The 23983-nt window shown below is 34.6% G+C and overlaps 12 protein-coding genes across 16 annotated transcripts in view; 7 read left to right on the forward strand and 5 right to left on the reverse strand.

Annotated features, from left to right (window-relative positions):
• The first annotated feature begins 555 nt into the window (after window positions 1–555).
• LOC135792611 (putative inorganic phosphate cotransporter) lies at window positions 556–2249 on the forward strand. The gene has a single exon (XM_065303269.1). It carries the CDS (start codon window positions 665–667, stop codon window positions 2201–2203), a length of 1539 nt encoding a protein of 512 aa, XP_065159341.1. The 5' UTR covers window positions 556–664; the 3' UTR covers window positions 2204–2249.
• Window positions 2250–2649: 400 nt separating this feature from the next.
• LOC135792623 (cytochrome c oxidase subunit 7A1, mitochondrial-like) lies at window positions 2650–3191 on the forward strand. Its single transcript, XM_065303286.1, has 2 exons — window positions 2650–2847; window positions 2902–3191. Exons 1-2 carry the CDS (start codon window positions 2797–2799, stop codon window positions 3109–3111), a joined length of 261 nt encoding a protein of 86 aa, XP_065159358.1. The 5' UTR covers window positions 2650–2796; the 3' UTR covers window positions 3112–3191.
• Window positions 3192–3231: 40 nt separating this feature from the next.
• On the forward strand, window positions 3232–4975 carry fy (fuzzy planar cell polarity protein-like protein). 3 transcript variants are annotated; one of them, XM_065303273.1, is made up of 7 exons: window positions 3232–3419; window positions 3470–3591; window positions 3651–3798; window positions 3856–3981; window positions 4038–4235; window positions 4320–4525; window positions 4580–4975. In XM_065303273.1, the coding sequence occupies exons 1-7, from the start codon at window positions 3342–3344 to the stop codon at window positions 4938–4940; spliced, it is 1239 nt and encodes a 412-aa protein (XP_065159345.1). In that variant the 5' UTR covers window positions 3232–3341; the 3' UTR covers window positions 4941–4975. The 3 variants fall into 3 exon arrangements, with proteins under 3 accessions (XP_065159345.1, XP_065159346.1, XP_065159347.1); XM_065303274.1 differs by having other exon boundaries at window positions 3262–3419; window positions 3481–3591; XM_065303275.1 differs by having other exon boundaries at window positions 3271–3419; window positions 3486–3591.
• Window positions 3969–6103, reverse strand: LOC135792617 (CD63 antigen-like). The gene is made up of 4 exons (XM_065303278.1): window positions 5687–6103; window positions 5462–5630; window positions 5165–5393; window positions 3969–5112 (listed from the first exon to the last, which is right to left on the reverse strand). Exons 1-4 carry the CDS (start codon window positions 6099–6101, stop codon window positions 4969–4971), a joined length of 957 nt encoding a protein of 318 aa, XP_065159350.1. The 5' UTR covers window positions 6102–6103; the 3' UTR covers window positions 3969–4968.
• Window positions 6104–6199: 96 nt separating this feature from the next.
• Window positions 6200–7576, reverse strand: LOC135792622 (thioredoxin, mitochondrial). Of its 3 annotated transcripts, none has more exons than XM_065303285.1 (2): window positions 7552–7576; window positions 6200–6799 (listed from the first exon to the last, which is right to left on the reverse strand). In XM_065303285.1, the coding sequence occupies exon 2, from the start codon at window positions 6672–6674 to the stop codon at window positions 6303–6305; it is 372 nt and encodes a 123-aa protein (XP_065159357.1). In that variant the 5' UTR covers window positions 6675–6799; window positions 7552–7576; the 3' UTR covers window positions 6200–6302. The 3 variants fall into 3 exon arrangements, with proteins under 3 accessions (XP_065159357.1, XP_065159355.1, XP_065159356.1); XM_065303283.1 differs by having other exon boundaries at window positions 7424–7564; XM_065303284.1 differs by lacking the exon at window positions 7552–7576 and adding an exon at window positions 6885–7025.
• LOC135792090 (2-oxo-4-hydroxy-4-carboxy-5-ureidoimidazoline decarboxylase-like) lies at window positions 6863–9531 on the forward strand. Its single transcript, XM_065302709.1, has 5 exons — window positions 6863–6867; window positions 7994–8193; window positions 8244–8391; window positions 8440–8647; window positions 9260–9531. The coding sequence occupies exons 1-4, from the start codon at window positions 6863–6865 to the stop codon at window positions 8636–8638; spliced, it is 552 nt and encodes a 183-aa protein (XP_065158781.1). The 3' UTR covers window positions 8639–8647; window positions 9260–9531.
• A 977-nt stretch (window positions 9532–10508) lies between these two features.
• On the forward strand, window positions 10509–11254 carry LOC135792621 (uncharacterized). Its single transcript, XM_065303281.1, has 2 exons — window positions 10509–10754; window positions 10819–11254. Exons 1-2 carry the CDS (start codon window positions 10602–10604, stop codon window positions 11176–11178), a joined length of 513 nt encoding a protein of 170 aa, XP_065159353.1. The 5' UTR covers window positions 10509–10601; the 3' UTR covers window positions 11179–11254.
• Window positions 11255–11327: 73 nt separating this feature from the next.
• On the forward strand, window positions 11328–13902 carry lsn (vacuolar-sorting protein SNF8). The gene is made up of 2 exons (XM_065303279.1): window positions 11328–12098; window positions 12633–13902. The coding sequence occupies exon 1, from the start codon at window positions 11328–11330 to the stop codon at window positions 12090–12092; it is 765 nt and encodes a 254-aa protein (XP_065159351.1). The 3' UTR covers window positions 12093–12098; window positions 12633–13902.
• LOC135792610 (myosin-11) lies at window positions 12247–14410 on the reverse strand. The gene is made up of 6 exons (XM_065303268.1): window positions 14237–14410; window positions 14103–14175; window positions 13885–14055; window positions 13706–13825; window positions 12946–13641; window positions 12247–12890 (listed from the first exon to the last, which is right to left on the reverse strand). Exons 1-6 carry the CDS (start codon window positions 14257–14259, stop codon window positions 12309–12311), a joined length of 1665 nt encoding a protein of 554 aa, XP_065159340.1. The 5' UTR covers window positions 14260–14410; the 3' UTR covers window positions 12247–12308.
• A 140-nt stretch (window positions 14411–14550) lies between these two features.
• Window positions 14551–15995, forward strand: HDAC11 (Histone deacetylase 11). The gene is made up of 5 exons (XM_065303277.1): window positions 14551–14686; window positions 14747–14879; window positions 14935–15045; window positions 15100–15396; window positions 15454–15995. The coding sequence occupies exons 1-5, from the start codon at window positions 14652–14654 to the stop codon at window positions 15886–15888; spliced, it is 1011 nt and encodes a 336-aa protein (XP_065159349.1). The 5' UTR covers window positions 14551–14651; the 3' UTR covers window positions 15889–15995.
• On the reverse strand, window positions 15870–18063 carry LOC135792615 (RIB43A-like with coiled-coils protein 2). Its single transcript, XM_065303276.1, has 8 exons — window positions 17913–18063; window positions 17689–17847; window positions 17486–17626; window positions 17205–17353; window positions 16893–17133; window positions 16600–16806; window positions 16193–16299; window positions 15870–16136 (listed from the first exon to the last, which is right to left on the reverse strand). The coding sequence occupies exons 2-8, from the start codon at window positions 17806–17808 to the stop codon at window positions 15995–15997; spliced, it is 1107 nt and encodes a 368-aa protein (XP_065159348.1). The 5' UTR covers window positions 17809–17847; window positions 17913–18063; the 3' UTR covers window positions 15870–15994.
• A 546-nt stretch (window positions 18064–18609) lies between these two features.
• The window catches only part of Gycalpha99B (guanylate cyclase 1 soluble subunit alpha 2), a 28260-nt gene continuing 22886 nt past the window's right edge, over window positions 18610–23983 (reverse strand). Inside the window, exon 11 of the mRNA XM_065303178.1 lies at window positions 18610–22832. Coding sequence (XP_065159250.1) covers window positions 22637–22832 — 196 coding nt within the window. The 3' untranslated portion in view covers window positions 18610–22636. The remainder of the gene's footprint in view (window positions 22833–23983) is intronic.

Genomic DNA, 23983 nt, shown 5'->3' on the forward strand with positions numbered 1-23983 from the left:
TTATCATAAATATAACATTAATAACTATTACCCGTCAACAATTTTATATGAAGGGTTTAACTTTCGTTTAAATGCGAGATTTAACGGAGCATCTAAACTATTATTGTTTTTATCATCTGCGTCCAAATTTGAATTGTTATCGGAATGATTCGCAACGTTTGAATCATCCGTAATATCGATTACTTCTTGTCTTATATTATCATTAAAACGAAGCACATGTGGAACAGCATGTGGTTTTAAATACATCATTCCATTCGGCGATGTTTTGTAATCACTTGCACGAAAATGAAAACTGCACACGCGCGAACCTTCCGACGGGACGAAATTTTCGAGTCGTAGAGATTTCAACCAAATATTACGTCTTTCTACATCATTTGGGAATCTGTAAATAATTCAAATATTAACTATCAACTATAATAAGACTATAGTTATAATATTTACCTATGCATTGATATATTTTTACATTTTGCGTATCCGTTGGAACAATTAATAGCAGCGCATGTTTGTACCATTTTATTCAGACTCATTAAAAATTGAATTTTACTGACAATTAATCAAATATTATCAAAATTTTGCCATGGCAATATAAAATAAGTATTATTTTTAACAGTTTACTGACAAAAGATTTAAAATTGCTCTTAAAATTACTACAAAATTATCCAAAATGGGCTTTCTAAGTTATTTATATTGCCATTGTCCTTGCTGTATTGTCGAAACCAGGTTTGTAATGGTATTCTTTGCTTTCTTTGGAATGTTATTGGGATACTGTCAGCGTTCTACGCTTACAATCGGCATAGTCGAAATGGTAGACCAAAAAATCAAAAACGCAACATGTCCCAGCGATATAACAAAATCCCGAGTAATCAAAAACATCCAAGGCGGAAAAGTGGCGTGGTCCGAAGGAGAACAAGGCTACGTTTTAGCAGCATTTTTCATCGGATACATAATAGCACATCTACCTGCTGGTATCTTGTGTGATAAATATGGTCCACGTTATCCTCTCCTAATTGGTTATATCATCTCGACTATAACAACAGGATTAATCCCACTGGGCGCTACCATGGTTGATCATTGGTGGCCTGTGTTTATTCTACGAGTGCTTCAAGGTTCCGGTCAGGGTGGTCTTATTCCTGCACTGTCATCCTTAGTATCAAGATGGATTCCGTCCAATGAACGCACCAGTGTTGCGGGTGCCATTTTCTCAGCCACATCAATCGGTCAAGCATTCGGTACATTATGTTCTGGATTAATGATTTCCCGACTGGAATCATGGCCGGTTGTGTTTTACTTTTGGGCGGGCATTGGAGTTGTCTATTGCCTCCTAATATCATTCTATGTCTTCTCCGATCCCAGAGCACATCCATACATTCACGAATCTGAGTTAACATACCTAAAACAAATGATGCAACTGAAGCAGGACTCGAATATTCCTTGGAAGGAGATTTTTGCCGATAAATGTGTTTATGGTATAATGCTCGTGCAAATGTCGCATGATTTGATTATCTTCACATTGTCGAATAATTTCTCCAAGTATTTGAATCAGGTGTTAGGATTCCCAGTATTGGAAAACGGTCTGGTTTCATTAATATTTTTACTGCTTTGGTTTTCAAGTGTTTTAAGCGGATTTTTAGCTGATGTTCTGATCCATAAAAAGAATGTAAATGTTACCACCCTGCGCAAAACATACACTGCTATTTCGAATCTTGGAGCTTTCGCGTTTTTAATGGCTGCCATACTAGTGGAGTGTGATCGAGTGGCATCGATTGCGTTATTCTCCGCCGCCATCTTTATCAAGGGGATGTTTTTCTCGGGCGGGAAGGTGAATGTTGTCGACATTAGTTTGAATCATTCCGGATTGATGATGTCATTGATTAATGGATTTGGAGCTATAAGTGGATTCACAGCTTCGTTTGTGATAGGGGTGATTGCCGAACATAATTATTTTTCCGAATGGCGGACTGTGGTGTACATTATTGGAGGAGTTCAAGCGATAACTATCATTGCATATATTGGATTATCGAATGCAAATCGTAGTGCTTGGGATTATAGCGAAGGTGAAGCAAGGGTTCCGCCGCCGTACAGTTGGCGTAAACAATTATCTGATGAGGATCATCAGGCGCGATTGGTTAAAGACGCTCAGGCAAGGGAAGATAGAGCACGAATTGCCAAAGAAGCAAAACAAGCAATGCGTCGAACGACATAAAGATTAAATTAGATGTTAATAAATCTATTCGTAAAAATTCCCTCAATTCTCTTGCAGTTCTAATTTGATTTGTGTTACATAAACACGCTGCTCTCCCAGTCATTTGTGTTGAAACAATCAAGGTAACATGTCGGTGCGCCAAGTAACTAAACTCTTACAAACAAATAAGGTACTTACAATATAAATGAATAATATTAAATTACATTTGTGTGATTTACAATATTTAGAATGTAATCTTACGCCGTTGTTTAACTGGTAAAACCACACCACAAACGCATCCACTGGCAGCAAAATACAAACATTATCAACTCGAAGACGGAATTCCAGTTTACCTAAAAGGTGGTTTTGGGGACCGTATCCTTTTCCAAATAACACTACTATTGTGCGCAATTGGTCTGGCTGACGGATTATCCACACTTTATTCAATGGCCTTCAGGAAAAAGAAATAAAGATCAAATTAATTATAGTGCACACACTCTGTACCTAGTAGTAGTAGTTTTGTAGCTGTAGCTAAACTAATTATAAATTGACTTGCGAATTCTTTGGCACTCATTGCACCGATCGACTGTTACATTCAAATTAATTCCAGCAAGATGTGGTCGACATTAATCCTGCGACATCCGGTTTTGCGCCGAAAAACTAGCGTATGTGAGAGTGTGTGATAAAGTGTAGTATTTTAATGATATAATATTTCATAGGAGTTGTTGGTTCGGAGTTACGGTGATGGTCCACCACCGAAACTATTACGTAAATACGAACACTTCCAAAAAGATAATGGAATACCAGTTTATATCAAGGGTGGCGTAGGGGATAAGATTTTGTTTGGTCTTACGCTTGCGGGTATTGCGGTTGGACTTACGGATGGATTGTATACCCTTTTCCAGATGGCTAGGCCAAAGAAGAAGTAAATATTGCATAATGTCATAAGAAAAAAATAGTCTTGTACTAGTTGTATGTAAAAAATAATATACAGAGATGTTGATAAGAATTTTGTGCATAGAAAGTTGCCTGACATTTTTCAAACGCCGCTTACTGTGAGCTTTGTGGCGTTTGAAGTTTAACTTAACCTATGATTTTTCTTTTGTTTGTCTAAGCAATTGTGTACTTGTTTTTGCGATTGTTTTAAATAATAATCGCAATGTCTTCACATATTATGTGTGTAACATCAGGAGGAGGTCTACCGATATTCGCAAGACACAAAGGATCAGGCGAAAATGTAAGATTAATTCATTAAATAATTAAATATTTACTGTTAACAACTTACAGTTACCATTTAGTACAGTTGGTTCATTAAATGGAGTGCATATGTTTGGGAAAACACAAAAACTTGAATTATTGAATACTACAAGTGAGGATCATGTAATCACATGGAAAGAATATTATGATAGGTAACTAATAATAATAAACTAAATAGGTTAGTATTTGAATTAACAGTTAAAAATTACAGTTTGGTATTTATTGGGATAAGTACTGGTTGTACAATATCAGTATTAAGAAAAGCAATTGAGTGTGCAATGCAAGCAATCATTTTGATTGTTGGTATTGATGAAGTGAAAAGTCAAAGAAACATTGATAGACTGAAAAGGGAATTAAGGGTAAGCTATGAACAAAACACACAAATTTTAGATTTTTAATTTATTGTGTTTCTAAAGGTTTGCTACCCCTTGATTGATAGAATTCTTGATTCTATTGACTCTGGTGATAATCAAAATCAACATCCTTCAGATTTAATTGACTTGGTGGAAGTAATAATGACACCAGAAAATCATTTGATACAGGTATATATTTTTTTCATAATAATTGAAAATTTGTGTTATATAAACTTGATTTTTAGATTGTATTAGATTCATATACTGAATGTGTTGATTCTGTGTATTGTTGTGTGTTGATTAATGGTAAGATTGCTGCTGCCACTGAAGACTGGTGGAGTTTGCATCCAATTGAACTTAAATTGCTTGCAAATTTGGCTACTATTGAAAATACTATGACATCAAAAGACATTCCTGTGTTTTTACCTTACAAAAGTCCAAATGTAAGTATAACACTAGTTCAAATGTTTTGTTTTATAGTTTTTATATTCATTATTGAATGTTTTCGTTCCTGGGGTTGCCTATAGGTTGCATTTCGATTCGTTGCGGTTACGATAAGTCCCGACATTCAAGTATGCAACCTGTGTGGCCCTACTCCAGCGTTAGAAGACATTGAGCATTCTGCCGCGCAATGTTTCAAGTCGAATCTGGACGTGCTTGAAGCTGCAGCTGAGTGTCATCCCCGTAATTTTCCAGATTCGCCGGATTGGGTCCTCGACTCTAATATATTAGGGTAAGCTAGAGGTATTTTAATTATTTAGGCAGTTTATTTCAATGTTCTATTCAGTTTGCTGATGATCAATGTAAAGTTTGGTAAGTTCATGATGTCAAAACTGGTTCCACAAGCGTCAAAAAAGTCGGCGTCATCGCATCGTCTTGATATTCTCCGCACATTTTACTACCAAACAATTTCTGATCATTTCCTTGCGAACGCCAATACGGAATCGGTAAAAGATAATCAGTTAACGCAGACTGAAGCCACTGAAACTTATTGGTGTTCGGAATATCACAAATGTCACGCGCTCAAATCAAACGACATTATTCTCTGCGTACTTTACAATTCCAACGTTCTCATTCCTATGATGCGTTCACTAACGCAAAATACACTGAAAGTATTCTTGGGTAGTGATAAACAAACTTGTTTTTAAGATAAGACTTAGTTTTGATAAAAGATTTTTACTGATTCTCGTCACCAGTATGTCTTTTGCCTCCCACATAAAATCCCCACAACCAACCAGTATACGTGTGACCCTCCAACGAAAAGCCGCGTTTTTCATTGCTCGCGGTTTGCAGTAATCGCAACGGTATAAAACCAATAATCTAAAAAATTCGTGATAAAAAAGTGATTAACTTGATTGATGAAAATGCTTACAAGTAACACTAATTGACCAAATAAATATCCAGCAACGCTTAGACCCGATTTTGTTTTACGGCGCTCCATTACACTCCAACATCCGTCCATGTTTATACTAAAGTTTTGGAGAACATCATATTTGTAATCGTTAATGCCGGATTCAATACCGTGGTGAATACAAGGGAATATTGTGCGAATATTGCAACAACTGAAGGGTACTTCTCCGACTAATTTTATATTCATCGAACTAAATAGAAGTTATGCTGTTTTATTAACATATATATATATATATTTTTATTTACCTCTAAAACTTACTTTAATTTAACGAAATTAGTATCATACCAGTTCACAGCGTACCAATCTGTATAGTTACGAGCGCCACAACACTGCAACTCGATTTGCATGATATCAAGACGTGTTTTTGTTAGTCCATCCGTTGAATAATTACTCATTGAAGTATAGAAAAAATCCATCCCTTCAGGATCTAAAATATACAATTTATTCTATAAAATCGAATTTTTGATGAGTTAATAAACTTACTCCTGCTAAATGCATATGAAAACATATAAAATATTAGGCCCAGAATGAATATCATCATTACTACTGCGAGTAAAACGCTTACGAATAAAAGCCAGTAGAATAATTTGCCAACATGTGAGACTAGTTTAAATGCAACAACTGCGATGAAGATATTCATGATAATACCAAGAATTGATGAGATGTAGAGAACGTAAACCATGACGTAGCCATTCTCTACGATAATATTTAAATAGTCACCAATGTGCGCCTTAAAATGGTGCGCGACGTTTATCAGCTCAATGAGAAAACCAAGCGTGCAGAGGTGATAGATGACCGTGAGAGTTGCTATCAGGTGAATATATCGATAGGGGATTTGCACTATTGGTCGACCGTATTTTACAAATGCAGGAGGTTTCTTTTTCTTGTGATGCGACATGTTTTCAATTGATATTTGATATAATTGGCATATATCACGCCCTCTTTAATTAAAATTAATGAAAATTTCTAAGGAATCGCAAAAATATAAATTGAAACAACGTTGTAACAATTATATTAGGTAATAGAAATAGAAAATACAAATGTTCATAATTTGGCAACTGGTAAATACAAAAAAGCGACATAAATTTGTTAATGCTAACTATTGCGGATCTAATTTGGCGATGAGTTTTTCGATCATGTTCGAGTCGACTAGACCGATGAATTTGTCGACGACTAGGCCATTTTTAATGGCGAGTACAGCTGGCACCGCCTTTACTTCGAAGGTTTCCACTAGTTCGGCGTGGTTTTCCACGTCGACGACTGCTAAGTCGATGGTGTTGCTGTCTTGGATGAGCTCCTTCATCTTTGGCGTGAGAATATGGCATGGCTCGCACCATTCCGCGTGAAAGTTGACAATCACGGGATTGTCGGAGTTCATAACTTTGGCAATAAATTCGGCATCGTTTTTGATTGTGATCAATTTACGACACTGTGCGCTTGTCGAGAGAGTTCTTCGGATGACTTTCAACATTTTAATGGTTTAGGCCTGATAGGTTCAAGGATATAGCTGAAGAAAAATATGAGAAGGAGAGCTATGAAGCTGAAGATCAGAAATGTAAGTAGGATATATTTATAGATTAATTGGTAGTCTTTTTCCTGTAAAAGAATTATAAACAAAATGTCACACAAGTGTTTTAAAGTTGTGTTTAGTTCAATGATATGAAGTATGAAAATTAGTTACCTCTGGTATAGAAGCATCAATGATTTTATTTGGTGTCTCAAGGGGTATCAATGAAACAATCAGAGTGAAACTCAAAACAACACCAAGTCCAATCCAACCAAGATTACTTTGCAAACGGACTGACACCACAAACAGTATCAGTGCTAATATCCAGAGTATGATCAAAATGAACAAACCAATACCAATACTACCTATGGTGGTCATTACACTAAAATATTTACATGTGATTAACATTTAGTATTTACAAATGTACACAAAACAGAAAAGATTAGTAGATTACCTGCTTGTTATGTTTGACGAATGTTATAAAAGTTATGAAATCAAAGAGATACATGCGATGCGACTGATGTTATCGTATCGATAAAACATTCACCAAGCACCGGGTAGTTTTTATAGCGTGTCACCGGCATGCAGAAAGGGGTTGCGTTAGTTGGATACAAACACAATTTGCATAATTGATCAACTCAGGCATACATGCGGAAAACAAGTCAGTTAATACAAATTAACGACGTGCTGATATATGGTATTAATTACTATACCTGTAATAACTTGGGAAGACATTGTTGTTACTAGAAGGTGTGCTGTTTTTGACGAGTTAAAACGTTGGATACTTTTACTGATTATCTCATAAACCGACAAAGAGAACATAAAAAAACAAAATTCTAACCTTTATTTCGTCGTCTTGACAGCGCTAAGTTCAAATTTGAAAGAGTAGTATTTTAAAATTTAACATTGTTTTTATGTGTACGCGCTCTCACCTTGCTAGCCTTGTGCGATAAGTTTAAATGTTTTGAATTGAAATTTAAAAATCACTAGTTATGTTTATTTCGTACATTTTATTACATAAGCGAAGAAATATAACTATTTATTCATTCATAGAGGTTCTATGCGAAATAAGTATGAAACAGAACTTCAAATTAAAATTGAATTTGGTTTCTTTTTTTTTTGACAATTTACTCATTTGTTGTTCGTCGTAATAATGGAAATATTATCAGTAAATACTCGGTGTCCTTAGATTAAACCGAACGCGTCAGCAAGTCGAAGTAATAAGTGTAAATTACAAGTTTCAGCTAAAAATTGTGCCAAATTATATAAAAATATATTTGAAGAGCATACGTAATAATAAACATGAAGTTTTCTGTTCAACAAGTTAACGACTTCACATTAGAAGAATACATGGATATATTTTCTAATATTATTGAACACTGCCCGAAATTTGCTAATATTTTATACGAAAGAAAACCTTTTCGATCTACCAACGCGATTATATTAATTCTGTACGAATATTTAGAGAGTTTGGAGAATGAAGGTAATATTCACATTATTTTGAACATTCAAGGTACTATATAATGTTTTTAGAAAAGCGAGCAATGTTAACACGCCATCCAGATTTGTCTGGCAAGTTTGAGACAACTTTGACGAAGCAATCAAACGAGGAACAAAAAGCGGCTCAGTTAAATACAATATCTGAGCACGAAAGAAAAGTTTTACTTGAATTAAATTCTAGGTATGAATTGAAATTTTTAGTGAAGTGACATTGATGTATTGGTTTCAGATATAGAAATCAATTTGGTTTTCCTTTTGTTGTCTGCGCCAGAGAAAATAACTATAACACTATCATTCATATACTTCAGAAGAGACTAGATTTTACACAAGATGAAGAAATTAATAATGGAATTGGGGAAGTGAAAAAAATATCAACTTTGAGAATTCTTGACTTAGTGGAAGATGAAAATAAAGCAACCTCCAAATGAGACTGAAATGTAATTGTTACTATTAAGTCAAAATATTGATTCATAAATATTGTGTTTACAATGTTATTACTTTGCAAACCCTTGCGTATTCGAATTATTTTAGGGAATAGCAATGATAAGATGCTTTTTACGCGAATTTTAATCGCCATTTTTGTACAATTCAATATTAGATATTAAAATTGATTTCAGATAATGGTGGGGTAAAAATTGAAATTTAAGTACGTAAAACAACGTTTATATCGCCCTGCACGCGGCACGGCACCTTTCTTTTATTCATTTCTATTAAATTAATTATATTACATTTTATAGATAATAATCTCCATAAATATCGGGTCATAATGACAATAGACGTATTTAGTGTCTTTTTATGATGATTTATGTATGGAATTATAAAACTCGTGTCTTCATCTTGGCGTTATTTCAATACGTAGAATTGGAAGTAGAAATATGTATTATATTAATAATATTGAGTAAGTCTAATTATCGACTATCCTTGGCAAGATTTCGTTTTGTCGTCGGCTAAAATAACCCTTGTAATGTAATTTCATTATTCGACGGAGCGCACTGAATAATTGCCCAGCATAGTGCAAGGTCTAATACTCGTGTTTTTGTTTGTTTCAGTACTTTATGTGATTACCCAATACTCTGGAAGTCGTCTTCAAACTTAGAAACATTTTTATGAGGAGTTTTCTCTATCAGGGGAAAATCCCCCACCATAAAAATAGTTGATATGTCTAAGTATTCTGGGGATGAAGCGTAGTGACAATATAACTGCAGAATTATATATGTAAACTGCTATACTCATTGTAATAAACATGCCTTAAATTAAAGCTGAAAACAACTAAGTGAAAACAAAGAGTTAAATCTTGACGAGAATATAAGATTAAATTATCCTTTATTTATGTAATCATACACATAAATTAAAAAATCAATGCGAATGTGTCTGTAAAATTTAAATAAAAAGCTGCACAGATGAGAAAATTTTTTTCCTTGATGTTACATACTGCTTTGTTGTTTCATTTATGAAATTCTAAAGCTCACAAAGTAGAATTGTAGTAGAATATAATAAGAAAATTATGTGTTAGCTAAACTTAATTATGCTAATTCATTGACTTTTCCATGTATTAATTTCAAATATTATTTAAGTGGTTAATAAAAAGTTTCATTACTTACAATCTGACTCATGTAATGAAGAATCCTAAAATAACCAAAAATTAGTGCTACAACACACTAAAATGCATTTTTTTCATTTACCCGTATATTAATCACAGAAATTATGAATGATAGTGATTAAGAATTTCAATACCTATCATCTGATGTAACTGCAGCTGCCCTGTGATCTCACATTCACTCTCTCCATACTCCAATAAGAAACTCCATAAGAAAGAAAAATTACTGCTTCAATACAAGAAAATGGGACCTTTGTGGCTTTCTCTTATGTTGAATCCAAAAGTATGAAAAGGATAAAGAATTTCAATACTTACAATCCGATGTAAGTACGACTGTCCTATAAAGTCGAGTTCGCATGCTAGACGCCTAAAACCAACGTAAATCAATTATTCAAAACACGAAAATGCAACTCATGGGGCTTTCCCTTGTGTCAAACACATAATTTATGAATCCTGCAACTTCATGTTTACCAGCTGGAACCTAAAACAATGACAAATTTTTCTTTTCTTTGGGTAAATCAACGAGCATGCCTAAGTAGCAAAAGTTAATAAAAACATCAATTCAAAATTAAAACGGAAAATTACGATGTCCTTAGTGCAAGATGTCAGAAAATATAATTTATTACAGATTATTTAAAGTAATAATTTCACATTAATTAAAAAAGTGTGTGGTTTGTGAATCACATGCTGGAAAATGTAAAACCCATTCCATGCGTGCGGTCACGTGTAATCTTGTCGACTGGTGAGAAGTTATTGTTATTGTCTCATTACACAGAATTTAATACTTAATCAAAATGAGAAACGTCGAAATCAAAGCAAAAATCGCTAACTTAAAGAATCTTCTGGCGAATATCAGTAAAATCTGCGATAAGGAACCAGAAAATATATCGCAGCACGATGTTTTCTACGAGGTACCAGCAGGCAGGTTGAAACTACGGCGTTTTAAGGTTATTTAACGACCAAATAAGCATTTTAAATCGTTTAAAACAAAAACTTTGCCTATTTTTACAGGAAGGAGACGCCGAATTGATTTTTTATGATCGACCAGACTGCAAAGGGCCCAAACTAAGTGATTTTGAGAAGTGTTACTTACCATTTGAGCAGGTTGATGGGATGAACAAGGTGCTGACAAAGGCATTTGGTGTTAGAACAGAAGTAGTGAAGAACAGGCAGTTGTTTATGGTTGGTCAGACTAGAGTTCATGTGGATAAAGTGGAAAATCTTGGAGATTTTGTTGAATTGGAGGTAGTGTTAAATAATGAGCAGAGTATTGAAGATGGGCAAGAAATTGCCAATGATATTATGAAAAAATTGGGCATTGAAGAAGAAAACTTACTTGCAACAGCATATGCTGATTTGTTGAAGAAATAAACATTAACTCTTACTATTTCCTTATAATTTTATATTCAAATAGGTATGAGTTTAAAATAAACGCCTACGAATGCAACTCATTATGTATTTCCTTATAACCTAACATTTTGTTTTGACAACAGATCAAGACACTCCAAGAAAATTTCACGATGAGACGACGTGCAGGGGTAGGCGCTATCCAAAAACAAAAACTAGAACAAGAAAAATACAAAGACAAAGGCAATGAAATTCAAGAGAATCAATTTGAGCAAATGTCCAAGCAATTGGATGTTTTTCGTACAAATTTAGAAGAGTTTGCAACTAATCACAAACATGAAATACGTAAGAATGCAGAGTTTCGTAAGCAATTTCAAGAGATGTGCGCCTCTATAGGCGTTGATCCCCTTGCATCGGGTAAGGGCTTTTGGTCAGTGCTTGGAATTGGTGACTTCTACTACGAGCTTGCTGTTCAAGTAGTAGAAGTGTGTATGGCAACAAATGACAAGAATGGTGGGCTCATCAGCCTTAGTGAACTCAGAACCAGGCTAATAAGAGCCAGAGGACAAGGCAAACAGCATCAGGAAATCAGCCAGGATGATTTACTCAGGGCATCAAAGAAGTTGAAAGTTCTAGGGAGTGGATTCACTGTTGTACCAATGGGAAAAGGACAATACATGGTGCAATCAGTTCCTGGAGAACTCAATATGGATCACACAGCAGTATTACAGCAAGCCACCAATACAAATGATGGATGTGTTTCAGTTGTATTACTGAAGAAAAACTTACACTGGGATCATGAGAGGGCAGAAAGAGCTTGTGATCATTTGGTTAATGAGGGATTGGCATGGATTGATCTTCAGGATCCCAAAGAAAAGTTGTATTATTTTCCTAGCATGTTTGCTGCCTGCATTGAAGCTGATGCCAGTAAATCATAGTAAAAGGTTAATATTTTATGTTTACAATTAGATGCTTAATAACTATATTGTTAGCTTACTGTATATTTAATAATAAATCTTACCACTTCTTATTAATCACTAATTTGTTTTCTTCGTGTTCACAATGAAAACATTTAAAACATAACCGACGACCTCTGATTCATGTTGTTAATATAATTGAATAGGCAACTAAATATACATTAAAATAACAATCATTTAAATTCTAACATTTGCAATTGCATTAAATTCTGTGCAAAGGGTTTTCAAATTTTCTTTGTATTCTAATCTTTTGGTTTCGGAATGTTCAAGTTTCCTTAATAACTCTGAATTTTTACCTTTCAACTTGATAAGTTCATTTTTTAAAGCATGAATTCTAGTTTCTAACTTTTCTGTTACATTCCTAACTTCAAACTTCCACTTTTGATTTAAATTGATTTGAGCCGAAAGCTGTGCTTTAAATTCTTCATTAATTCGTGCATTAACGCATTCCACTTCGTTTAATCTTTCAGTTAATGTTCGTTCGCTTTCTGCATTTTTCAGGGCCAGTTCTTCTTTAAATTGTAAATCCATGGAGCTGATACGTCGACTTAAATCTTCCACTTTGGCACTTACTTGTTGGAAGCGTGCATTGCTCATTTGAAGATCATTTTCTAATGTATGAATCTGTGCAAACAGACTTTTCTTTTCCATTTCTAATTTACACAGCTCATCACTGTGTAGTTGTTTGCTTTTATCAATAGTCTCTTGGAAATGTTTAAGTTGTTGTTTCAGTTGCGCATTTTTACGTTCTGCGTTTTCCTAAAAAGTTTAATTATGTTTATTATTATTACTAATAAATTGCTTTAATACTAACCAATTTTTCTTTGTTGTGTACAACTTTTCCACTCCACACTTGCTTTTCTTTATGCACATTTTTCAAAACTTTGTTTTTACCTTCTTTCAATTCATCAATCTCACTTTGCAACTCTTTGCATAATTCATTTCTCTTATCACGCTCTAACGTCTTCAGTGCCAAATCCTCTTGGCATTTCTTCAAGTCTAATTTGTATGAATGCAGTTTATTGGCAAACTCTTCTTTCACCACAGAAATGTCTGATTTTACTTTACTCTCAGTTTCTTGTACAATATCATTGATAGTCGTCGTTAATTTATTGATTTCTTCTCTCGCTTCGACTTCTCGTTGCAGAGCTGCATCTTTTTCGATAAGAGCTGCTTCTATGATGTGACACGCTTCTGCAACTTTTAATTTGGCATTATAATTTTCCAATTTTATTTCTTCAACTCTTTTTATTTCTTTAGAAAGATTCAATTTTAAGTTTTCATTTGTTTTGGTGAGATCGCCATGTTTAAGATGCGATTGTTCTAATTGATCTGTTAGTTTTTGAATTTGACACTGTAATTCTTGCTGAGATTTGTTCAAAGTTTCTAGTTCGTCCTTTTTGCTAGCCAAAGGGGTTTTAGAAACATTTGCTGTTTCCAGAAGTTGATGTTGTGACTCTTTTAATTTCGAGCGAAGGTTCTTTACTTCATTTTCATAAGTTTTCTTCATCTAAATCAATTATGTACGCAATGTTAATTATTACGGCTCATAGTTTACCTAATTAAAAAATTACCTTACGAATGAAACTTTTGTTCGCGCTATCTGAACCAGCGGAATAGATTTTGAGTTCATTTTCTAAATAGTCGATTCGTGTCATTGATGTTCTCCATAATTCCACAACAGATTCCTTTTCCTAAATGAATAATTAATTTTTATTGAATTATTATTACTACCCGTTATTAAATAACCTACTTTTAGTGACAAATTTAATTGATTTTTTAAATTATCAATCAAATCATCTTCTTTAAAACTGTATGGTGTGACTGCCATGTGATTTCTCGCACAGTCCTCTAACTTTTCATACAAAACTTTGTTTTCTTGACTTAGAGCCGTAATTTCTCTCTTTAAACTTGCATATTCTCCCTGTAATTTTATAATTACCAATTTTCATTAACTCTTGAACATTTTACCTTATAAAAATTAAGTTGTTCTGTAATTGCTGGTACAACAACATCGTATTCAGCTACTAATTGCTTCAAATATCTATAAAACACAATTTTACATACAAAATCTCATATCCAACAGAATTAATGTTTTGGCTTACTCTAAATCATTGTTTTGTTCCATTTTTATTATTAGTCAAATGTGCATATCCAATAATAGCACTTTTGTATTGCATGTGTCATGCGAAAAGTTAAATTCGGAAAATTCTTGACGTTTGATGTCTGACACGTGCTGATTTTCGTATATTTATTGTTGCTAGTGGTGCCAACAGACGTGAAAATCGCAAACTACATCGCGAAAAGCGTGTGGGATGCTCGCAGACTTCGAAATCGATAGAGCGCATCCGAATGCTTTGCTTCATGAACTAGTTCTGATCTAAAATGTGAGCAGTTACGTCGTGAGCAGTTGCTAGACCAACAAAATTCAAAGTGAATACAAACAAATATCTAGTCACGCAAAGTGTTTCTCGCATCTCAAGTGTTCTCAAATCGATACAAACACATTACACTTACAATATGCGGGTGGGAGATTCAAAATCAAGCGATGTCAAGTACGTTAACAGCTCTTCTCATAACTTGAATGAAATTTTACATACTATTTTGTGTTATAGTTCTTCAACTTTATACTTTGATATCAGTGATGACCAATGGCCGATTGTTTATCGGTCAGAATACGATGTACGATTCTGGGGGTTGGAGTTATTACATCCCTTTGATGCGCATAAATGGGGGCGTGTTGCAAATGTGGGAATATTGCCGGCGAGTGACCTGACCTTTCTTAACGTGATTAAAATTGTAGTTCCTGATTAAAAATGGCATGCTCGATGAAAAAATGATGGTAAAACCTTTCGAAGCCAGCAAAGAAGAACTTTTAAAAGTTCACTCGAAGAAATATTTAAAAACTTTAAACGTAATCATTAAAATATGCAAAGTATTCATGTTTAATGATAATATATATTTTTAGTGGAGTTTTCAAGTTGCAATGATTTCTGAAATTGCTGGTCTGGTTATGGTACCTAATGTGATAGTACAAAAACGATATTTAAAACCAATGAGATACCAAGTTGGTGGTTCAATACTAGCTGGCAAACTAGCGCTTGAACGAGGTTATGCCATAAATATTGGAGGTGGTTTTCATCACTGCAGTGCCATTAAAGGAGGCGGATTTTGCCCGTACGCAGATATAACGCTATTAATCAAAAATATTAAACAGTATTACAACATTGATAAAGTTCTGATTGTTGATTTAGATGCGCATCAAGTAAGATTATCAAAAAATGCTCAACTATGCGTTACTATACATAAAATTTCTTTCAAGGGAAATGGTTACGCACGTGATTTTTTAAACGATCAAGACATCTACATAATGGATATGTATAACTACGCAATTTACCCTGGTGATATTCCAGCAAAAAAGGCTATCAGAAAGAAAATAGAGCTAGACTGTTACACCAATGATAAAGAATATCTCCAATTATTACAAACGCATTTAGATGCAGCTTTAGATGAATTCCAACCTAAGCTTGTAGTCTATAATGCAGGTACAGATGTCCTAGCAGGTGATCCTTTCGGGAGATTGAGTATAACAGCCTCAGGAATCATTCAAAGAGATGAAATTGTATTCAAAAAAGTGCGCAACTTAAGTATACCGATTGTCATGTTGACAAGTGGTGGATACTTACCAGAAACAGCTTTTATTATATCAGAATCTATAATAAATCTAAAGATGGTTAATCTGATTGGGCCAAAATAGTTTATATAAAATGATATAAAGTATAAAATGATATACATTGAATGTGATAACTATTGTAAATTTTGAGTCTGCAGCTTGTTAGCAATAAAAATATATTGTAAACCATTTATCGCGCAGTTTTGTTGAATTGATCATAAAATTCATCGGTTGGACGGTTTGTATAAACCACTTTCTTGAGGAAAAGTTCTTTATCACGCTGTTCCCTGCTTAAACGCAAGTTTTCTTCGGCTATAACCCGACTTAATTCTCTGCAAAGAGCGAAAACAATTATTATTAAATTTTACAGTATAATTAAGGTTATTACTGTTTTTTAAGGTTCAAATCGTTGTCAATTGCTGCTGCTGTAATGTTAACACCGTTGGCATATTCAGCAAACTCTTTATCACGACGTTTTTCAAATTCTTTTCGTTCCTGCAATTATGAATTCAAAATATGGAATGTGTACATGTGGTTGCCTATGTTAAATCAACATTTTGAATAAAAACTCCAGAAAAACAAACACAAAAGATGTTTTTCTTGAAATAACGAAACCGGAAACAATTTACTACAGTGTTTCTTGCTTAACAAGTTGTAAATAACTGTTATCAAGATTAATCCCTGCGGTTTAGCACAGTTTCTTTTTGTGCACACTTTCTGCAATCCATTTGGTTAAATAATACGTGGGCGGAAACGCGCAAAACAAACATAATGTGTAGTTTTTGTCTCGCTCACCCGCGCTTCCTTTGCCAGCTGTTTTTGCTCTTCAAATAGTGCGACCCTATCACTACGAGACATCCCTTTGCCCTTCGACTTGGCTGAGGTGGTACTGTCAGCCGCCTCCAGCAGCATGTCGCTCATCATTACGTTGTACTTGTGCGCAAGAGTGTCCTGTTCATCTTCACGACGTTGCATTCTACGCATTCGATCTCTCTCATCAGCCTGAAAGTAAAGAAATCTTTTGTAAAATGTATTCACTTGCTTCTTATTGCAGAGTGTTGGCAATATAAAGCAATAATGAAAAATACAAGCGCTTTGTTGTAGTCGGTGCAGGCGAGCGAAAGACGTTGCCTGCATTCCTTTTCGAGCTTATCTAAATCTTGTGCTTGCTGATCTCGTGCCCTTGTAGCTTCCCTATAGGCTTCCTCAGCCTCACGCCTCTCGCGCTCGCCTCGCTCCTTTTCGTCCATCTGTTGATCGAGCCAGACTTTTGTTTGCTCCGCTTGAATTTTACGTCTTTCTTGAGCGTAAATGTCTTCGCCTTCAAATCTACAAACATAAAAAACAACAAAAAAATCACTGAGTCGGGTGTGGAGGAAAGGGCGTAAAGGATGCGCTACTTTTGCATCGATGACAGACCGCATCTTGGATCGTCGTCAAACATGCGCGCCGGCATCGGTTCGTCGTTGATGTCGGCCTCCCGGCGCGAGGCTTTCGTTTGGAAGTTCAAACGGAACTCGTTGATTTCTTGTTGGAGTTTTTTACGTTCCTGCAGCCAACAGTATCATAAAGGTTTTTTTTATTTAACAAAAAAATCATTTTTTTGTATGGAAAATCGACTTTTACATTCGCAAAGTGCGAGAAACTTAAATCAAGCATTGAGACGAAGGTAAAAACTTACCAGTGCTGCTTTCTCTTCAAGATCCTTTGCCATTAACGCGAATTGTCTGGCATGCTCGTCAAAAATAGCATCTCTATTTTTCTCTTCAGCATCACGATTCATTTTCTGTTGAATTTGCTCATCTAGCGCAGCGTGATCAATCTAAAACGCACGCAGCGCGTTTTTTGATATAAATAAGCTATTTACGTTATATTTACACATACAAATATTTTTGCTTTTGGTCCAAAAATACGTTTCTTGCGTTCTTCATCCTGCGCTCGCCTGCGTTCGATCGCTGCGGCTTCACGACGCTCCGTCTCCGTGCACAGCTCGAAATTCAACATTTTTACGTCTTTTTACTTCGCCTTTTTTACTCTGTTATCCTGCTTTAATACGATCTTGTATAATCTGGATGTAAATTATGTAAATACTGCCAAAATGTAATAACCTGTTTCTGATGGCCTGGCAAGTGTACGCAGAGTAAGAAAATCACGGGAGAGAAACGTGTGTAATGTAAAAACGGTGTAGTAGAAAATATCGAAAATGACGCCGCTGCAAACAATGTCATGGGTTTGGTTTCCAAGCGACGAACACTTAAAGGGTGCCGAGACTCTGCTCCACAATCAAATTTGATCGATGATAATATCAAAAACAAAATAACACAAACATCAACGACTCAAAACTTGCAAAAAATGTTCCATGAAGTAAATGTAACATATAAATATTAGCAATTTTTGCTTTTATCTTGCTGATTATATAGACGCGTAATTATGATAAGATCAAACATCAAAGACGCCCCTTGCGGAGCACCACAGAAAATAACATAATGGTTATTCAGCAGTAAGCTACTTTTTCACAGTCTTCCCCAAGCAATTTCGCATTTTCGTAATCTTTTATACTTACGCTTAGAAAAAATCGTCCTCCAAACTTCCCGCCGCTTTAGGCTGTGTTTCTTCAACATTAGCGTTTTCATGTCGAGTAGGTACGCTTGAACAATGTTGTACAATTTTTTACGAACGCAAAACTTTCGCCAAAATCCTCACTTTTCTTCATCACATTGCGCGTTATGCGCCATTAAAATACTCTGTAAGAAAAACAACACAACTTAAGCTGGGGGACAGTCAGCGACAAGAAAAAACTAGATATAAGTAGATATAAGAAGTTTTATTAGATTTTATTTTTGCATTTGCTTTTACTTCTGCGAGTGTAATTTTACATAGTCTTATACTCGTACATTTCTTTACCTCATAAATATTAGTTTTATTATTTTAATAAAATGTCTTCCATTCTTATGTTAGTACGTGCCTTACAGCCTAAAATACAATGTCTTTGTTTGGTATTTTCTTTATTTTAGTAGTTTATAAACTTCTACGTGTATTTCATAGTAAATTCATCACGGTTTCGTGTGTAAGAAGCTTGAAAGCACATCTTGTCGATAAAATTAATTACAACTTGGTGGTTGTGTACTTTTATAAAGTTTCAATAAACGAGCAAACAAAATAAATTTATACAAGGTACATTTTCTGATGGAAATGAAAAACAACTGCGTGCCATGTTTACATATCACAAAGTGGGTATCAGTTTTTTTGTGTGTGTTTTGAAGGGGAATAGGAGGGATTAAGTGTATTGAAGAATAACAGACTAATATCGCTAATGCCTAATTGTTATGACGCCGACGACGCTCGAATAGTAATACGCACTCAAGGCCTTTTTGTATTCACGTTCGATTTTCCGGCGCATAACGAACAAACTTCACACATCACAAAACATCGACGTGATGTTATTATTGCGCGCGCGCGCTCATCCTGCGAGTATCATATATATTTGATGTTCTCGCACACGCTTTACGAGCTTTCAGCATGCTTGCCTCGCTAAAGTTTTAGAACAAACGCTTTGGAAATTTCACATTTACGCCAATTTTAGTTTATTATTTTTGTCGATTAAAGTTGCTTGCTTTTTTCTTTTGATTACAGTATAGTGTCTTTATTATAGTTCGTATGTTGTCGTAAAATTTGGCTTTATTTTCAAGATATACTTAACTATGTATATTATGTATAGATATAAGTATCGAAACTGTTAAAATTCATTCTTTACGCTTTAAGTTCTAATATTTGGCGCGTGATTTAGACTTAGATATCAGCAAAGTTTAATACTTATTATGTTGGTCCTTAATGTACAGGGTGAATGCAAAATGAAATCAAATTTTTATGTCTTCCCTTCATTGTTTTGTGTAAACACCCTGTGCTGATCAGCTTGATCAATTACGCGCAACGTCGGCTTTAAAAATATCCAATTTAGGTAGATATCCAGAGGGTAGTCGAGTAGTGTTTACTGCGCGAGCAAATTTTTCCGATATTTCAATTAACTTTCAAGGATGACGCAATCTATACTTAATTTCAGTCAATAACCGAATCACAATAAAGCTTGGTCGAGCGCAGTTTACGACGGCGCATGCGAGGCAATTGAAACAACGAAATTATTGCTTAAACTTTAAGAGATTAGTAGATTTTTATTTCGTAAGATATATGAAGGGAAATAAAAATTATTATTTATGTTAATCATAAAAGTCTTGTACTTTTAGTGATTCTGGAGCAACTTTGTACATTTCTATCTTGGTCATGCTTTCATTCCAAATTTTTATTTGTAAAGAAATTGATGTTTACGTTCCGCCATTACTCTTAGAAACATAAAAGGGAAAAAAAAATGAAAACAAAAAGTTCATAAATCATTAATCAATAATATATAGATATTTTGTTTGATATAACTTGCGACGAGGATAAATTATAGTTTTTAAGTTATTTTTTTACTAATTTTTCAAAAGCGAATTAAGTTATACTAAAAATTTCTTCAGATATCTATTTATTAATAAATTGCGCGTTTCATCATTTGAAAATATTATTAATAACAAATATTAATCAACTGTTATTGCTTAATATGAGTAAATTTTTAAATCTTTTCATAAACAGATGCAAAATTTAATCCCCAACCTAAATCTCTCAAAAAATATATCTAAACATAAATATTTTATGAGTAATAATTAAAAATCTAAACAAAAATATTTCGTTCTTTAAATATGTTGATCAACCGCATTTAAACTGGACTGAGAGTACGTGTATTGTTGATTATTTTTTATTGACGTACAAAAATTGAATAAAATCAATGATTTCAACTCATTCCGGCCGTTTTATAACACAATGCGAAGGGCTGGCTGGCTGGCAGGCATCGATTCTATAAATAAATCCAGCGTGCGGCGGCGTTCATCTCTCGCTCGCGTTTTGGGTCCGGGAGTTTTATTTAACTCCGGAATTGTTGGCGCGATGCTGACAGGCGCGTTCGCCCGCGATAGGGTGGAACTCAGTCAAGGCGAGTGCGCGACAAGTTCAGGACCACCATGCAGGACCATCCATTAACGTCATCGCCGAAAACCGCGCAACCGCGCGGCACAACAATTCAAAACGCGTAATTCACGACAAGAACAACAACAACAGCTACATCTTAACGCATACATTTTTTATCATAAAACTATTAAATTCCTGTGGTATTCGTGCACTTGCGGTAATTTATGAAGAAAATGCAATTAGTGCATCGTAAAATTTTTCATTTGTAGCGTAGATAAATCTTCAACAAGTTGATTTTAATTGATTTAAAATGATTTATAGGAAAATGCAATTTTTCAAAAATTCCACTTTTTAAAAATCCCAAATAAGAAGTTGAAGTTATGTACTTGTAAAATAGATTTTTATATCTTTTTTACATTCCTTTCACTTTGATGAAATGTGTCATGAGGAAATTAAAGCGGAATACTTGAAATAATTAGCATGTTCGCAGTTTTTTTACTCCTCGTTAATAGTTTCGTTACGATGCTAATTAAGCAGCTGCTCTTGGTGTAACTGCCGCTGATTGCAATAACGGAAAGATGCGCTACAACCAACCGGAAGAAGAAAATCCTGATTTACGACGCATTTAAAATTATTGCGCGAGCACTTTGTCTCATTTGAGTAATGGCCGCGCGCAGAGATGCATGCACTATTAATTCTTATATTTTCCATTAAACTAGCGACGCGCCCTGTCCGCCTGGCGTTGGCACGCCTTCCGGATTTAGTCTGACAGCCGCCAGCCACCGGAAACGCAACTTGCCCGGCCGCCAACCTCAGCGCAAGTCTTAAAATACCGCATTTATTATGCCGCCGCAAAGTGCACACACAATTAAAATACTTTTTCGAATTCAACTTGTGCTATCGCGAACAGAATGCTAGAAATAAATAATTGTGATTAATTGTTTGCTGTTTTCAAAGTCACAGACTTGGATCTTTGTTATTGCAATAATCGCAGTTAATTATTCGAGTGATTTATACGCTTTTCGAATTTAATTTCAGAAAACAAGCGAAATTTTAGATATTTCGAGATGAATGTAATTAGGAGATGTATGATGGCGGAACGAGGGGTAGATTTAATCTTCCGGTGTCGCACGATGTCGGTTTGGGGTTTGGGGGTAGGGCCGAGGCAATTAATCTCGTACCCGGCTAAGCGAAATTAATTAAGACGATTCACAGTGACGCGTTACTTTTGTCTAATTATCATAAACTTTTTATCTGCTTATCTGCTAAACGCTCCAACCGATATTCATCAAATTTGGCATAGTGATAAAGGTCATCACCAGAAATGTCACAGAAATATTTCAATTAAAATTTGACTAATTTCACGAAGATAATTAGCGATAAACTTCATAGTTAGACTATTTAGCGTATTTAGCATAGTAAACTCGAAAGTATGTACATGTAATTACAAGTTTTGTCCAATTATTTTTACATAGTAAAGGTTACCACACTTTTCCCCTTCATTAATTTATAATTAATATCTTTATGTTATAAGCACGATACGTCAATCTAAATGTGAAAGCTTTTTGGTTAGATATTTCTTAATTACTCAAAAACTATTCATGATAAAGTTATGATTCTTTCAAAAACTTATTTATAATTGAATATTACAGTTTCCTACAATATTTTGTCAAAAAAAACAGTAAACTAAATTATATAGTTTTTGAGTAATTAATTAATAACTAAGAAAATGCATCTATAACTCTCGCGCAACTACACTAATCAATAAAAAAGCATCGCATAAAACTCAGCAGTGATGGTGGTGGTGATTTGTGTAAGCGCAAAGTATACCAAATTAATGGTCGGAATTGAGCCCGATGTCGGCAACGCCAGCGGCGATGTGCTCCCGCAGGGCGGCCCCTGGCGCGACGTCTGGATGGACGTATCCGGTAAGGAAATGGCACGTGCCCTCGACGTTCGGCGGAAAGTCCTTCGGGAGGCAGCTGCGGTCCCGCGCCTCGAAGCTGAACCCATCACCGGTTACCAGTCGTCTGCAGAAAGAAGAGAAAACCCAAACAAATAAAAACCAATAAAAACACATCAAAATAGATTGCTTTTAATCCGAAACAAATTTATCTCCGGCTTAAATATCGCGAAAAATCACATAATATTTAGCGCGCGTGCGAATGATTTATGCGTGTCCATTATTATATTAATAAATTTTTAAATATATCTCTCCCTGTGGGCGCACAAGTGGGCTGTTTTTGTGTGATGAAGGTTACAACACGGCGCCTCCGCCATCACAACGCACGTCGATAGCGGGCGGTTTTATGACGACGCTGGCCAAACGCATTATTCACGCATTACCCCAACATCATCAATCTAGCAGCCAGTAAACTATTCTAGGATTAGAATAGAGTATAGTTCCGTATTTTTTTTTTGGTATTCATGGTTTCACTAGGAAAAAAGTTAAAAACATTAAATTTTAAAAATATCCAATTTTAAAACGCTGTAATTGAATTATTTAAACGTAAAAATAAACAAATTAAATATTAATGAAAATATAAATTAATTTAAATTAAACTTGACTACAGAAAATTAAATTTTTCTTTGTATTTTGTAAATGGTTGCAACAATTAAAAAAGAAATTGAATTTTACATAAAATTAAATAAAAATTACCAATAACTTTTACTCTAATGTAGTTATTATAATTATTTTACTAAAAAATTAAGAATATTTAGTATTACAAAATGTATAAAAATAATTTCAAATTTTTATTTAATTTAGCTGGAATAATCAAAAATATAAAAAAAATTCTTTTAGGAAATGCAGTATAACATCTTGATGTGTAGCAACTCTTGTAAAAAGAAGAACTTCATGTTCCGCTAAGTCTATTTGGATTTCGAGTAGTACGCTCTGTCAATACCCAACACAATATCCTTCTTACTGCTGCCCGCCTCACCATCCAACATCAAGAGCACTTTATTTCCGTTTATTTTCATTCTAGACTTTTGCCTACACTCTTTTAGCCTCCCTACGTTTTGCTTCCACGTAATAAATTAAATAAGGACAAATTTAAACACGCCGAGCTTTTATATTTTTCTATTACTCGCTAAATATCTGGCTAGAATTCAATTTGATTCAAACATAATTTGTCAATATTGAGCATAAAATCAAATTTACAGTTAAAGTAGTAAAGTC

The sequence above is a fragment of the Atheta coriaria genome, unplaced genomic scaffold, assembly GCF_025399875.1.
Source record: "Atheta coriaria isolate IRGN ID8LTWV9N9 unplaced genomic scaffold, Caltech_Dcor_3.1 hic_scaffold_5_pilon, whole genome shotgun sequence".
Taxonomy (NCBI): Eukaryota; Metazoa; Arthropoda; class Insecta; order Coleoptera; family Staphylinidae; genus Dalotia; species Dalotia coriaria.

What these genes read in the sequence shown, in the direction of transcription:
- LOC135792090 (XM_065302709.1), top strand. An exon ending in AGAGAGTTTGGAGAATGAAG is followed by an intron (nt 8,194 to 8,243) that starts GTAATATTCACA and finishes TAATGTTTTTAG; the next exon opens with AAAAGCGAGCAATGTTAACA. An exon ending in TTACTTGAATTAAATTCTAG is followed by an intron (nt 8,392 to 8,439) that starts GTATGAATTGAA and finishes TATTGGTTTCAG; the next exon opens with ATATAGAAATCAATTTGGTT.
- HDAC11 (XM_065303277.1), top strand. Translation starts at nt 14,652, where the DNA reads ATGCGGGTGGGAGATTCAAAATCAAGCGATGTCAA. An exon ending in AATGGGGGCGTGTTGCAAAT is followed by an intron (nt 14,880 to 14,934) that starts GTGGGAATATTG and finishes TTAAAATTGTAG; the next exon opens with TTCCTGATTAAAAATGGCAT. An exon ending in AATATTTAAAAACTTTAAAC is followed by an intron (nt 15,046 to 15,099) that starts GTAATCATTAAA and finishes ATATATTTTTAG; the next exon opens with TGGAGTTTTCAAGTTGCAAT.
- fy (XM_065303273.1), top strand. Translation starts at nt 3,342, where the DNA reads ATGTCTTCACATATTATGTGTGTAACATCAGGAGGAGGTCTACCGATA. An exon ending in GACTGAAAAGGGAATTAAGG is followed by an intron (nt 3,799 to 3,855) that starts GTAAGCTATGAA and finishes GTGTTTCTAAAG; the next exon opens with GTTTGCTACCCCTTGATTGA. An exon ending in TACCTTACAAAAGTCCAAAT is followed by an intron (nt 4,236 to 4,319) that starts GTAAGTATAACA and finishes GGTTGCCTATAG; the next exon opens with GTTGCATTTCGATTCGTTGC.
- lsn (XM_065303279.1), top strand. Translation starts at nt 11,328, where the DNA reads ATGAGACGACGTGCAGGGGTAGGCGCTATCCAAAAACAAAAACTAGAA.
- LOC135792622 (XM_065303285.1), bottom strand. Translation starts at nt 6,674, where the DNA reads ATGTTGAAAGTCATCCGAAGAACTCTCTCGACAAGCGCACAGTGTCGT.
- LOC135792611 (XM_065303269.1), top strand. Translation starts at nt 665, where the DNA reads ATGGGCTTTCTAAGTTATTTATATTGCCATTGTCCTTGCTGTATTGTC.
- LOC135792623 (XM_065303286.1), top strand. Translation starts at nt 2,797, where the DNA reads ATGTGGTCGACATTAATCCTGCGACATCCGGTTTTGCGCCGAAAAACT. An exon ending in TTTTGCGCCGAAAAACTAGC is followed by an intron (nt 2,848 to 2,901) that starts GTATGTGAGAGT and finishes AATATTTCATAG; the next exon opens with GAGTTGTTGGTTCGGAGTTA.
- LOC135792617 (XM_065303278.1), bottom strand. Translation starts at nt 6,101, where the DNA reads ATGTCGCATCACAAGAAAAAGAAACCTCCTGCATTTGTAAAATACGGT. An exon ending in TTCATATGCATTTAGCAGGA is followed by an intron (nt 5,631 to 5,686) that starts GTAAGTTTATTA and finishes TGTATATTTTAG; the next exon opens with ATCCTGAAGGGATGGATTTT. An exon ending in TTGGTCAATTAGTGTTACTT is followed by an intron (nt 5,113 to 5,164) that starts GTAAGCATTTTC and finishes CGAATTTTTTAG; the next exon opens with ATTATTGGTTTTATACCGTT.
- LOC135792610 (XM_065303268.1), bottom strand. Translation starts at nt 14,259, where the DNA reads ATGGAACAAAACAATGATTTAGA. An exon ending in AACAACTTAATTTTTATAAG is followed by an intron (nt 14,056 to 14,102) that starts GTAAAATGTTCA and finishes ATAAAATTACAG; the next exon opens with GGAGAATATGCAAGTTTAAA. An exon ending in AATTAAATTTGTCACTAAAA is followed by an intron (nt 13,826 to 13,884) that starts GTAGGTTATTTA and finishes TTATTCATTTAG; the next exon opens with GAAAAGGAATCTGTTGTGGA.
- LOC135792615 (XM_065303276.1), bottom strand. Translation starts at nt 17,808, where the DNA reads ATGTTGAATTTCGAGCTGTGCACGGAGACGGAGCGTCGTGAAGCCGCA. An exon ending in GGTCTGTCATCGATGCAAAA is followed by an intron (nt 17,134 to 17,204) that starts GTAGCGCATCCT and finishes TTATGTTTGTAG; the next exon opens with ATTTGAAGGCGAAGACATTT. An exon ending in AGCTGGCAAAGGAAGCGCGG is followed by an intron (nt 16,300 to 16,599) that starts GTGAGCGAGACA and finishes TCATAATTGCAG; the next exon opens with GAACGAAAAGAATTTGAAAA.
- LOC135792621 (XM_065303281.1), top strand. Translation starts at nt 10,602, where the DNA reads ATGAGAAACGTCGAAATCAAAGCAAAAATCGCTAACTTAAAGAATCTT. An exon ending in TGAAACTACGGCGTTTTAAG is followed by an intron (nt 10,755 to 10,818) that starts GTTATTTAACGA and finishes CTATTTTTACAG; the next exon opens with GAAGGAGACGCCGAATTGAT.